Source organism: Pristiophorus japonicus, chromosome 7, assembly GCF_044704955.1.
Source record: "Pristiophorus japonicus isolate sPriJap1 chromosome 7, sPriJap1.hap1, whole genome shotgun sequence".
In the NCBI taxonomy this organism is placed as follows: Eukaryota; Metazoa; Chordata; class Chondrichthyes; family Pristiophoridae; genus Pristiophorus; species Pristiophorus japonicus.
In genome coordinates, this window is record NC_091983.1 from 217937391 (window position 1) to 217951250 (window position 13860).

The 13860-nt window shown below is 46.6% G+C and overlaps 1 protein-coding gene across 4 annotated transcripts in view; it reads left to right on the forward strand.

Moving 5' to 3' along the window:
- Positions 1-13860, forward strand: part of LOC139267455 (atypical kinase COQ8A, mitochondrial-like) — an 89548-nt gene that overhangs the window by 12493 nt on the left and 63195 nt on the right. For all 4 annotated transcript variants that reach the window (XM_070885805.1, XM_070885802.1, XM_070885803.1 and 1 more), the window contains 2 exons: positions 8968-9172; positions 9823-10143. In XM_070885805.1, coding sequence (XP_070741906.1) covers positions 8993-9172; positions 9823-10143 — 501 coding nt within the window. In that variant the 5' untranslated portion in view covers positions 8968-8992. The remainder of the gene's footprint in view (positions 1-8967; positions 9173-9822; positions 10144-13860) is intronic.

Sequence of the window (13860 nt, forward strand, 5' to 3'; positions counted from 1 at the left end):
CAGTTCCACTTCCATAACCTCGCCTGTCTTGGCCCTGCCTCTGCTCATCTGCTGCTGAAACACTCCATTGAAGACCCTGTCCCCTTCAATGCTCTCCTGGCTGGCCCACCCCCCACCCTCCACCCTCTGCTGCCCATGACCTATCTTACAGCAAGCCTCACTTATTCCTCACTGCCTTACCACCACCCCCATCTCTAACCTTCCCCAGCCCTACAGCTCTCTAGGTGCAGTGTATCCAAGTGCTGTCGCATTTGCTTGTCTGCCACTGCAGCATTTCCCCTTTTAAGGAGCCCTGTTATTGCTTCACTGGCAGCAGCTGTGAGCTTCCTCATACCAAATCGCTCAACACAAACAACTCCTTTGAAGGAAGTATGAGATTCCTGAGGACTGTAGTGTGATTCCATTTTATGCCTGCAAGAGTAAGACTCCCGGCTTTCTCCCAATTCCCGAGTCTTCCAAGGCTCCTCGCACCAGCTCCTGCTGAGTAGGGGGAAAAAAGTAAAAGCTTGCATTTATCTAGCATCTTTCGCGACGTTCCAAAGCGCTTTCCAACCAACTAAGTACTTCTGAAGTGTAGTCCAGACTAATGTAGGAAACAATGCAGTCAATTTAAGCACAGCAAGCTCCCACAAACAGCACTGTGATGATGACCAGATAATCTGTTTTTAATGTTGGCTGAGGGATAAATATTGACCAGATCACCAGGGATCATTAACTCCCCTGCTCCTCTTTGGAATATTGGTCATGGGATCTATTAGAGGGGATCCAAAACTCGGCTGCCCGTGTCCTAACTCACACCAAGTCCCACTCACCCATCACTCCCTGTGCTTGCCGATCTACATTGGCTTCCAGTTAAGCAATGCCTCGATTTCAAAATTCTCATCCTTATTTTCAAATCCCCCCATGGCCTCGCTCCTCCCTATCTCTGTAATCTCCTTCGGCCTCACAACTGCCCAAGATGTCTATGCTCCTCCTAATTCTGCTCTCTTGACCATCCCTGATTTTATAATCGCTCAACCATTGGTGGCCATGCTTTCTATTGCTGAGGCCCCAAGCTCTGGAACTCCCTGCCTAAACCTCTCTGCCTCTCTCCCTCTTTCCTTCTGAACAGATATGATGTAATTAGGATTATGGAGGCATGGCTCCAGGGTGACCAAGGCTGGGAACTCAACATCCAGGGGTATTCAATATTTAGAAAGGAAAATGAGGTGGAGTAGCGTTGCTGGTTAAAGAAAAGATTAACGCAATAGTAAGGAAGGACATTAGCTTGGATGATGTGGAATCTGTATGGGTAGAGCTGTGGAACACCAAAGGGCAGAGAGTGGGAGTTGTGTACAGACCACCAAACAGTAGTAGTGAGGTTGGGGATGGCATCAAACAGGAAATTGGGGAGGTGTGCAATAAAGGTACAGCAGTTATCATGGGTGACTAATCTACATATTGATTGGGCTAACCAAACTGTTAGCAATACAGTGGATGAGGATTTCCTGGAGTGTATAAGGGATGGTTTTCTAGACCAATATGTCGAGGAACCAACTAGAGAGCTGGCCATCCTAGACTGGGTCTTGTGTAATGAGAGAGGATTAATTAGCAATCTTGTTGTGCGAGGCCCCTTGGGGAAGAGTGACCATAATATGGTAGAATTCTTCATTTAAGATGGAGTGACACAATTAATTCAGAGACTAGGCTCCTGAACTTAACGAAAGGTAACTTCGATGGTATGAGACGTGAATTGGCTAGGATAGACTGGCGAATGATACTGAAATGGTTGACGGTGGAGAGGCAATGGCAGACATTTAAGGATCATATGGATGAACTTCAACAATTGCACATCCCTGTCTGATGTAAAAATAAAATGGGGAAGGTGGCTCAACCATGGCTAACAAGGGAAATTAGGGATAGTGTTAAATCCAAGGAAGAGGCATATAAATTGGCTAGAAAAAGCAGCAAACCTGAGGACTGGCTGAAATTTAGAATTCAGCAGAGGAGGACAAAGGGTTTAATTAGGAGGGGGAAATAGAATATGAGAGTAAGCTTGCAGGGAACATAAAAACTGACTGCAAAAGCTTCTATAGATATGTGAAGAGAAAAAGATTAGTGAAGATAAATGTAGGTCCCTTGCAGTCAGAATCAGGTGAATTTATAATGGGAAACAAAGAAATGGCAGACCAATTGAACAAATACTTTGGTTCTGTCTTCACCTAAGGAAGATACAAATAACCTTCTGGAAATAGTAGGGGACTGCGGGTCTAGCGAGAAGGGGGAACTGAACAAAATCCTTATTAGTCAGGAAATTGTGTTGGGGAAATTGATGGAATTGAAGGCCGATAAATCCCCAGGGCCAGATAGTCTGCATCCCAGAGTACTTAAGGAAATGGCCCGAGAAATAGTGGATGCATTGGTGGTCATTTTCTAACATTCTATAGACTCTGGATCAGTTCCTATGGATTGGAGAGTAGCTAATGTAACCCCACTTTTTAAAAAAAAAAAGGAGGGAGAGAGAAAATGGGGAATTATAGATTGGTTAGCTTGACATCTGTAGTGGAGAAAATGTTGGAATCAATTATTAAAGATGTAATAGTGCATTTAGAAAGCAGTGACCAGATTGGTCCAAGTCAGCATGGATTTATGAAAGGGAAATCATGCTTGACAGATCTTCCAGAATTTTTTGAGGATATAACTAGTAGAGTGGACAAAGAAGAACCAGTGGATGTGGTGTATTTGGACTTTCAAAAGGCTTTTGACAAGGTCCCACACTAGATTGGTGTGCAAAATTAAAGCACATGGTATTGGGGGTGATGTATTGCTGTGGATAGAAAACTGGTTGGCAGACAGGAAGCAAAGAGTAGGAATAAACGGGTCCTTTTCAGAATGGCAGGCAGTGACTAGTGGGGTACCGCAGGGTTCCGTGCTGAGACCCCAGCTATTTACAATATACATTAGTGATTTAGACAAAGGAATTGAATGTAATATTTCCAAGTTTGCAGTTGACACTAAATTGGGTGGCAGTGTGAGCTGTGAGGAGGATGTTAAGAGGCTGCAGGGTGACTTGGACAGGTTAGGTGAATGGGCAAATGCATAGCAGATGCAATATAATGTAGATAAATGTGAGGTTATCGACTTTGGTGGCAAAAACAGGAAGGCAGAATATTATCTGAATGGTGACAGATTAAGAAAAGGGGAGGTGCAATGAGAGCTGGGTGTCATGGTACATCAGTCATTGAAAGTTGGCATGCAGGTACAGCAGGCGGTGAAGGCAAATGGCATGTTGGCCTTCATAGCTAGTGCTGTTGGGGAGGAGTTAAACTAATATGGCAGGGGGATGGAAACCAATGCAGGGAGACAGAGGGAAACAAAAAGGAGACAAAAGCAAAAGACAGAAAGGAGATGAGTAAAAGTGGAGGGCAGAGAAACCCAAGGCAAAAAACAAAAAGGGCCACTGAATATAAAGGGGCTGCAGGAGGGGTCAAAACTAAAAATCATGGTTTAAAAACTAGTATTAAAACACTCTACCTAAACGCACGTAGCATTTGAAATAAAGTAAGAGTTGACGGCACAAATCATTACAAATGGGTATGATTTGGTGGCCATTACAGAAACGTGGTTGCAGGGTAGCCAAGACTGGGAATTAAACATACAGGGGTATCTGACAATTTGGAAAGATAGACAAGAAGGGAAAGGAGGTGGGGTAGCTCTGTTAATAAAGGATGATATCAGGGCAGTTGTGAGAGACGATATTGGCTCTAATGAACAAAATGTTGAATCATTGTGGGTGGAGATTAGAGATAGTAAGGGGAAAAAGTCACTGGTGGGCGTAGTTTATAGGCCCCCAAATAATAACTTCACAGGGCGGGCAATAATCAAGGGAATAATGGAGGCATGTGAAAAAGGAACGGCAGTAATCATGGGGGATTTTAACCTACATATCGATTGGTCAAATCGCACTGGGTAGCCTGGAGGAGGAATTCATAGAATGCATACGGGATTGTTTCTTAGAACAGTATGTTACAGAACCTACAAGGGAGCAAGCTATCTTAGATCTGGTCCTGTGTAATGAGACAGGAAAAATAAACTATCTCCTAGTAAAAGATCCTCTTGGAATGAGTGATCACAGTATGGTTGAATTTGTAATACAAATTGAGAGTGAGGAAGTAGTGTCTCAAACGAACATACTATGCTTAAACAAAGGGGACTACAGTGGGATGAGGGCAGAGTTGGCTAAAGTAGACTGGAAACACAGACTAAACGGTGGCACAATTGAGGAACAGTGGAGGACTTTTAAGGAGCTCTTTCATAGTGCTCAACAAAAATATATTCCAGTGAAAAAGAAGGGCGATAAGAGAAGGGATAACCAGCTGTGGATAACCAAGGAAATAAAGGAGAGTATAAGGTGGCCAAGGTTAGTGGGGAAACAAGAAGATTGGGAAAATTTTAAACAACAGCAAAGAATGACTAAAAAAGCAATAAAGAAAGGAAAGATAGATTACGAAGGTAAAGTTGCACAAAACATAAAAACAGATAGTAAAAGCTTTTACAGATATATAAAACGGAAAAGAGTGACTAAAGTAAATGTTGGTCCCTTAGAAGATAAGGGGGATTTAATAATGGGAAATGTGGAAATGGCTGAGACCTAAAACAAATATTTTTTGCTTCGGTGTTCACAGTGGAAGACACAAAAACCATGCCAAAAATTGCTGGTCACGGGAGTGTGGGAAGGGAGGACCTTGAGACAATCACTATCACTCGGGGGGGTAGTGCTGGACAGGCTAATGGGACTCAAGGTAGACAAATCCCCTGGTCCTGATGAAATGCATCCCAGGGTATTAAGAGATGGTGGAAGTTATAGCAGATGCATTCGTTATAATCTACCAAAATTCTCTGGACTCTGGGGAGGTACCAGTGGATTGGAAAGCAGCTAATGTAACGCCTCAGTTTAAAAAAGGGGGCAGACAAAAGGCAGGTAACTATAGGCCGGTTAGTTTAACATCTGTAGTGGGGAAAATGCTTGAAACTATCATTAAGGAAGAAATAGCGGGACATCTAGATAGGAATAGTGCAAACAAGCAGACGCAGCATGGATTCATGAAGGGGAAATCATGTTAACTAATTTAATAGAATTCTTTGAGGATATAACGAGCATGGTGGATAGAGGTGTACCAATGGATGTGGTGTATTTAGATTTCCAAAAGGCATTCGATAAGGTGCCACACAAGATTACTGCAGAAGATAAAGGTACGTGGAGTCAGAGGAAATGTATTAGCATAGATAGAGAATTGGCTGGCTAACAGAAAGCAGAGAGTCGGGATAAATGGGTCCTTTTCAGGTTGGAAATCGGTGGTTAGTGGTGTGCCACAGGGATCGGTGCTAGGACCACAACTGTTTACAATATACATAGATGACCTGGAAGAGGGGACAGAGTGTATGCAACAAAATTTGCAGATGAGACAAAGATTAGTGGGAAAGCGGATTGTGTAGAGGACACAGAGAGGCTGCAAAGAGATTTAGATAGGTTAAGCGAATGGGCTAAGGTTTGGCAGATGGAATACAATGTCGGAAAGTATGAGGTCATCCACCTTGGGTGGGGGGGGGGAGGAGAAACAGTAAAAGGGAATATTATTTGAATGGGGAGAAATTATAACATGCTGCGGTGCAGAGGGACCTGGGGGTCCTTGTGCATGAATCCCAAAAAGTTAGTTTGCAAGTGCAGCAGGTAATCAGGAAGGCGAATGGAATGTTGGCCTTCATTGCGAGAGGGATGGAGTACAAAAGCAGGGAGATCCTTCTGCAACTGTACAGGGTATTGGTGAGGCCGCACCTGGAGTACTGCGTGCAGTTTTGGTCACCTTACTTAAGGAAGGATAAACTAGCTTTGGAGGGGGTACAGAGACGATTCACTAGGCTGATTCCAGAGAAGAGGGGGTTACCTTATGATAGATTGAGTAGACTGGGTCTTTACTCGTTGGAGTTCAGAAGGATGAGGGGTGATCTTATAGAAACATTTAAAATAATGAAAGGGATAGACAAGATAGAGGCAGAGAGGTTGTTTCCACTGGTCGGGGAGACTAGAACTAGGGGGCACAGCCTCAAAATACGGGGAGCCAATTTGAGTTCAGAAGGAATTTCTTCTCCCAGAGGGTTGTGAATCTGTGGAATTCTCTGCCCAAGGAAGCAGTTGAGGCTAGCTCATTGAATGTATTCAAGTCACAGATAGATTTTTAACCAATAACGGAATTAAGGGTTACGGGGAGCGGGCCGGTAAGTGGAGCTGAGTCCACGGCCAGATCAGCCATGATCTTGTTGAATGGCTGAGCAGGCTCAAGGGGCTAGATGGCCTACTCCTGCTCCTAATTCTTATGTTCTTCTAGCGAGAGGACTTAAGTATAGGAGCAGGGAGGTCTGACTGCAGTTGTACAGGGCCTTGGTGAGGCTACACCTGGAGTATTGTGTGCAGTTTTGGTCTCCTAATCTGAGGAAGGACATTCTTGCTATTGAGGGAGTGCAGTGCGAAGGTTCGCCAGACTGATTCCCAGGATGGCAGGCCTGACATATGAAGAAAAACTGGATCGACTAGGCTTTTATTCAGTGGAATTTAGAAGAATGAGAGGAGATCTCATAGAAACATGTAAAATTGTGACAGGATTGGACAGGTTAGATGCAGGAAGAATGTTCCCGATTGTTGGGGAAGTCCAGAGCCAGGGGTCACAGTCTAAAAGATAAGGGGTAAGCCATTTAGAACTGAGATGAGGAGAAACTTCTTCACTCAGAGTTGTGAACCTGTGGAATTCTCTACCACCAAGTTGTTGAGTCCAGTTTGTTTGATATATTCAAAAGGGAGTTAGATGTGGCCCTTACGGCTAAAGGGATATGGAGAGAAAGCGGGAATGGGGTACTGAAGTTGCATGATCAGCCATGAACTCATTGAATGGTAGTGCAGGCTCGAAGGGCTACTGCTGCACCTGTTTTCTATGTTTCAAGATGCTCCTTAAAACCTACCTCTTTGACCAAGCTAATTACTACTTATGCGGCTCTGTGGCAAATATTTATCGCATAATACTCCTGTGATGAACCTTGGGACGTTTCGTTAAAGGCGCTATATAAATATAAGTTGTTGTTCCATCCATCTGAGGGCAGACGGGACCTTGTTTTAACGTCTCATCGGAAAGATGGCACCTCTGATAGTGCAGCACTGCCCTGGAGAATCAACCTAAATTGTGCTCGGGTTCCTGGAGTGGGGCTTGAACCCTCAACCTTCTGACCCCGAGCTGAGTGTGCGACCCTGGTTAGGGCAGGAGTACTCCTGTTCTGCAGGAGTTGTTTTGGGAGATCGCTGCCTGTGCAAACCCGCAAAGGAGACACTTTTTAGGTCTGATTTGATAGAACTGCCTGGGCATGGGATTGGCGGGGGTGGGGGGGGGGGGGGTCTGTTAATTTGGGATACCCCTAGATTTAGTATGTGATAACACTTGCCCTGGTGTGACAGCCCTGCTCTCTGAAGTGGGACTGCCCACACCCACCATTCTAGGACCTTGCATGTAGCTAACTGTGGTTGTCTCAGTGCCCACGGGACACCTGGGGACAGGCAGTAAATCTTTCCTTTTGCCAGTGTTACCCACACTGAGTACAAATTAAAATAGTCCAGCGGTGTGGCCTGGGCACTGGAGGGAATTTGGGAGATGACCTGGGGAGGTAGGTTTTGAGGAGACCTTTTTGAAAGCAAGGCGAGAGGCAGCAATGTGGGAGAGGTTTTGGGTGGGGAGGGGGTCGGTTGGGGGGGATGGCATTGTGAACTGTGGGTGAGGTCCTTTAGCTCTGTCATTGATAGTGGGGTTGGGGTAGGGAACACCATGTTCCAGAATCGGGAGAGCCAAGTGTGGCAGGGGCGCAGGACTGGAGGCCAGGTACAGAGGTGAGGGATTTGTAGATCATGAAGTGCTGAGGACCGGACAGGGAGCAGTGATGGGGGTTGGTAGGTAAGTGGGACTTGGTTGAGGATCGGCTATGGGGTGAGTTGGAGATCACGGCGGGGGGAATCAGCGAGAGATATTACCGGTTAGTGCTGACTCTGGGCAGTTTTAGCACATGGACCGATTGCCAGTGGCGAGTGGGTCGGCTCTGTGTTAACACATCACGTGGAGCCTCTGCAACCAACAGAGGGAGGAAACTTTCACCCAGTCAGTCGTGTGTGTAAGTAGACAACCCCAGTGGCAGTTGTCAGACAGCCCGTATCATAAGGTACAGAATGGAAAGGCTTTAATTAGATAGCAAGGCTGGAGAACCGGTTGGACACTCCACCCATGTCTATCTGAAGAGTACAACGGGTTCCCTTATCTCCCCTTCCCCCTTGTTACCAAACAATGATTCGGGGTGGGGCGACGCGGCATCATTTAAACCTAGGCACCGAGGCTGTCCCGATGACTGATTCAGATGTTTCTCAACCAAGGCTCCCTCCCCTCCTTGGGTTTTGATCCCCATACTGTGCTGCCGTGGTAAGGGGGCTCAGCCTCTCCAGGCCAGGGAAGAGCAATTCAGCCAATCCCCATAGAGGACAGGATCGAGCTTGGCTGTGATGCACTCCACAGTTGAATAGCCTGCCTGGACTCCCTCGCCAAAGCGTGGACATGAATAATGGCTAGTTGGGTGAGGTGCCCGAGGGGAAGGATTGGGGGAAGAAAGGGAGGGGGATGGGCTGCTCAGGACAGTATCCTGGTAAAACGTCCATGCAGAAAGTAGGACTGGTCCTTAACCAGATAAAATAGAACCGGTCATTAACCTTGTTGCTGTGCGCAAAACGGCTGCACTTTTGCTTACAGAAGTGCCTACCATTGCCATTATTCCCTGTGTGTGAAGGGCTTTGTGACCTCCTGAGGAGAGCAATGAAGTTTGATTATGAATGCTCGATATAAGTCCTTCGATGCTGTATTTTGATGAGCTGGTTACTGTTCTGACCTGGACCTTGTGTTTCTGCAGTGGAAGAATAAAGTGGAGACTGATCATGGCGAGCGACGTCATCATGTTGATGCGGGGCCTGGCCAAGCTGAGCCAGGCCATCGTCGAGACGCAGACGGTTCAAGGGCGCTTCGCGGTGTCGAGCGGGGAAGCACTGACGGCAGCAGCCAGAGGCTGGCAAGCGTCTGCCGAAGATGCTTTCAGCGCGGCAATGGGGCAGGTGCAGGTACAGAACCCCGGTGTGCTTTAAAACTATATAAGGTGTCGCTAGCAAGGCCAGCATTTATTGCCCATCCCTAATTGCCCTTGAGAAGGTAGTGGTGAGCCACCGCTGCAGTCCGTGTGGTGAAGGTACTCCCACAGTGCTATTGGGGAGGGAGTTCCAGGATTTTGACCCAGCGACGATGAAGGAACGGCCATATACTTCCAAGTCAGGATGGTGTGTGATTTGGAGGGGAACTTGCAGGTGACGGTGTTCCCATGCGTCTGCTGCCCTTGTCCTTCCAGGTGGTAGGGGTCACGAGTTTGGGAGGTGCTGTCGAAGAAGCCTTGGCGAGTTGATGCAGTGCATCCTGTAGATGGTACATGCTGCAGCCACGGTGCGCTGGTGGTGGAGGGAGTGAATGTGTAAGGTGGTGGATGGGGTGCCAATCCAGCGGGATGCTTTGTCCTGGATGATGTTGAGCAGCTTGAGGTGTTGGAGCTGCACTCATCCAGGCAAGTGGAGAGTATTCCATTGCGAATAATCTACCATGCCAGATTATCACAGCCGTGAGGGCGAAGGTTTGCTTCATTGTGTAGCAGGCGAGCTGCGGGTTTTCCACAGACGAGTAAAGGCCCACCGCTGTTTTATTTTATTTATTTTTCCAATTCTAGGATGTTGGGATGCAGCAAGAAAACATCTCTGGGCTGGACGAGGATTTCTCTTCGAAGTGGAGCCCTTCCAGTGAGGCCTCCGAAGCGGCGACGGAGGACTTCGCCGCAGGTGCTCACCAACACCAGGCGGCCGTTGACCCCAGGCAGGAGGGCGGGCTCTTTGCCGGACGTCCCGGAGACTCGAGCGGCCCCTTCTCGTCCGCTACCCAGAGGCGGTCCTTCCATCAAGACCACCGCTCCGTCAGCGGGCTGACGGCCGAGGACATTGACAAGGCCCGAGAGGCCAAAGTGACTCGCGCAGACAAACCCTACAGACAGATGGTACGTTCCTCCCAACCCTGCTACCCCCCCCCCCCCCCCCCCCACCCCAGCCAATTGTCTGTTTGGACTGAGTCAACTTCAAGACATTGACTGGAGATAGCAAAATTGATAAATACCCGAGGGTGATAGAAGCCTCCGGGAACTCCTCATTGGTGCTCATTTGTTGTTAAAAGAGATATCGTGTTCAAGTTACTCTGCCATTTTTCCGCTGACATGGAGAGTGTATTTCTAGAGTCGGTCCTGCTCTGACTCTACGTTGCTGTAATCAACAGCAGCTGCAGTTAAGTAAGTCACTCAATGTAGTGACATGTCCCAGGGGCTTTGTCAGAGGTGAGCGGAAACCATGGAATCTTACAGCGTAGAAAGATGCCTGTGCTGGCTCTTCGAAAGAGTTATCCAACTGGTCCCACTCTCCCTGCTCTTTCCCCATAGCCCTGCAAATTTTTCCTGTTCAAGTATTTATCGAATACCCTTTGAAAGTTACAATTACATTTTCTTCTACCATCCTTTCAGGCAATGCATTCCAGATGATCATAACTCGCGTTTATATAAAAAAAAAATCCCACCTCTCCACTGGTTCTTTTGCCAATGATCTTGAATCTGTGTCCTCTGGTTATTGACCTTCCTGCCACTGGAAGCAGTTTCTCCCTATCTAGAAACATAGAAAATAGGTGCAGGAGTAGGCCATTCGGCCCTTCTAGCCTGCACCGCCATTCAATGAGTTCATGGCTGAACATGCAACATCATCTACTCTTATCAAACCCCCTCATGACTTTGAACACCTCGATCAAATCTCTCCTTCGCCTTCTCTGCTCTGAGGAGAACAACACCAGCCTTTTTTGGTCTTTCCAAATAACTGCAGTCCCTCATCCTTGGTGTCATGCTTGCAAATCTCTTCTGCACCCTCTCTCAAGTCTTGACCTCCTTCCTAAAGTGTGGTGCCCAGAATTGGGCACAACACTCTGAGGCCTAACCCGTGTTTTATAAAGCTCCCTAGCTTTTGTACTCTGCCTGTACTTATAAAGCCAAGAATCACGTATGCTTTTTTAGCCGTCGTCTTAACTTGTCCTGCCCCCTTCAAGGATTTGTATACGTACACCCCCACACCCCGCACCCCCCCCCCCTCCGGGCCAGGTCTTTCTGTTTCTGAACCCCCTTTATAATTGTACAATTTAGTTTATATTGATAAAGTTGTTACTTGCCAGCAGCAGTGTCACATGAAAAGTACATGAACACTTAGGAATGTTTGCATCATACATAGGAACAGGAAGAGGCCGTTCAGCACCTTGTGCATGTTCCGTCATTCAATTTGATTACGGCAAATCTGTTTCTTAATTCCATTACCTGCCTTCGTTCTGTAACCCTTGTTACCCTTGTCTAGCATAAAATCTGTCTAGAAATTTTAAATTGACCCCCAGCCTCAAAAGCTTTGAGCAGAGATTTCCACTATCCTTTGTCTGAAGAAGTGTAATTTTAAGGTCATGCCCGCTTGTTCTGGATTCCCACTCCCACCAGAGGAAATAGTTTTGACCATATTCACTCCTTTGATCATCAACACCTCGATTCGATCACCCTCCATCTTCGATACTCTGGGTATGCCAGCTGTCCGAACACTTTTTTTCGCTCCAGTATCTCGCACATGCACACAGGGAAACGGCCACACATCCAAAATGATGCACCACCCGAGCCCTGCGAAGACCTGCCTACACTGAGTGGTGAGGTGCCAGTGCCATTGCCCCAGCTGCGAACAGCCTGTTGCAGTGCAGCACTGAGGAAATCCTGAGAGCACCGGGCTCCCAGCCCCTCTCCCCAAGCACGAAACTCCAGCCTGAAAGAGAAGAGAGAATTTGCATTTGTACAGTGCCTTTCACAACCTCCGGATGTCCCAAAGTGCTGCACCGCCAATGACTTACTTATTGAAGTGTAGTCAGTGTTGTCACTCTTGTAATGTGGGAGACTCAGCAGCCAATTTGCGCACAGCAAGCTCCCACAAACAGCAACGTGACGATGACCAGATAATCTATTTTGATTGAGGGATAAATATTGACCCATGCACAGGGGAAAACGCGGCTGCTCTTTGTAAATTAGCAGTGTGCAAATTAGCTGCCGTGTTTCCTACTCTACCACAGCAGCTGCACTCCAATACATACTTTGTTGACTGTAAAGTGCGTTGGAATGTCAAAGTTGTGAACGGTGCTATATAAGGTGCTATATAAATGCAAGTTCTTTCTTTGTTTCATTGGTGCTGTGACTCTGCATTAAGAATGAGGCACGGTGCCAATAACTAAATAACTTGTTTTTGTGTGTGTCTGTGTGTTTTGAGAAGAGGTTTGAATCCACAGAAGATTAACTAGCATGGCCCACTTGTTCACTGGCCAGCTGGCATCTTTACTGCTCTCCATTCTGTGTGCATGTTTTATCTGCCTAAATAGTTTTTATTCTGATCATGCACAATAAAAGACTGCTGACTTTGTTTCAGAAGGGGGCCAAGGTTGCTAAATCTCCTGCCCCTTCCACCCCACCCGGATTATCTCCTTTCCCTTTATTAGTCAGTCAACAGGCCCATATTTGAGCCCTGAAAACTGCTGTCTGCAGCCAAACTAGATTCTAGCACCTTTGTGGCTGTGTGTTTAAATTCAGCCTCTCCATAGTCCTCCTTTTTTCTCTCTCCGGGTGAGCGAGAGTTGGCGTGGGATAGGATATAGAATCATAGGAATTTACAGCACAGACAGAGGCCCATCATGACCGCGCCACTAATAAATGGCTATCCAGCCTAATCCCACTTTCCAGCTCTTGGTCCGTAGCCCTGTAGGTTACAGCACTTCAAGTGCACATCCAAGTACTTTTTAAATGTGGTGAGGGTTTCTGCCTCTACCTCGGCTAATAAAGACAAGCATTCTGTGTACCACCTTGACCACCTTATCTACCTGGCCTGCTACCTTCAGGAATCTGTGGACCTGCACTCCAAGGTTCCTTTGTTGCTCTACACTTCTCAGTATCCTACCATTTAATGTGTATTCCCATGTCTTGTTAGACCTCCCCAAATGCATTACCTCTTCTTCGGATTAAATTCCATTTGCCAAGGTTCTGCCCACCTGACCAGTTGATTGATGTTTTCCTGCAGTCTACAGTCCTGCTTTCTTACATAGAAACATAGAAAATAGGTGCAGGAGTAGGCCATTCGGCCTTTTGAACCTGCTCCACCATTCAATAAGATCATAGCTGATCATCAACCACACAGCCGATTTTAGTATCATCTGCAAACTTCTTAATCTTACCCCCTACATTCAAGTCTAAATCATTGATGTATACCACAAAAAGCAAGGAACCCAGTACTGAGCCCTGTGGAACCCCACTGGAAACATCCTTCCAGTCACAAACACCCATCAACCATTACCCTTTGCTTCCTGCCTCAGCCAATTTTGAATCCAACTTGCCACTTTGCCCTGGATCCCATGGGCTTTTACTTTCGTGACCAGTCTACTATGTGGGACCTTATCAAAGGCCTTGCTAAAATCCATATACAATACATCATAAGCACTGCCCTCATCGACCCTCCTGGTTACCTCCTCGAAAAATTCAATGACGTTAGTCAGAGACAACTTTCCCTTAACAAATCCATGCTGACTGTCCTTGATTGATCCATGTCTTTCTAAATGAAGATTTATCCTGTCCCTCAGAATTTTTTCCAATAATTATCCCACCACTGAGGTTAGG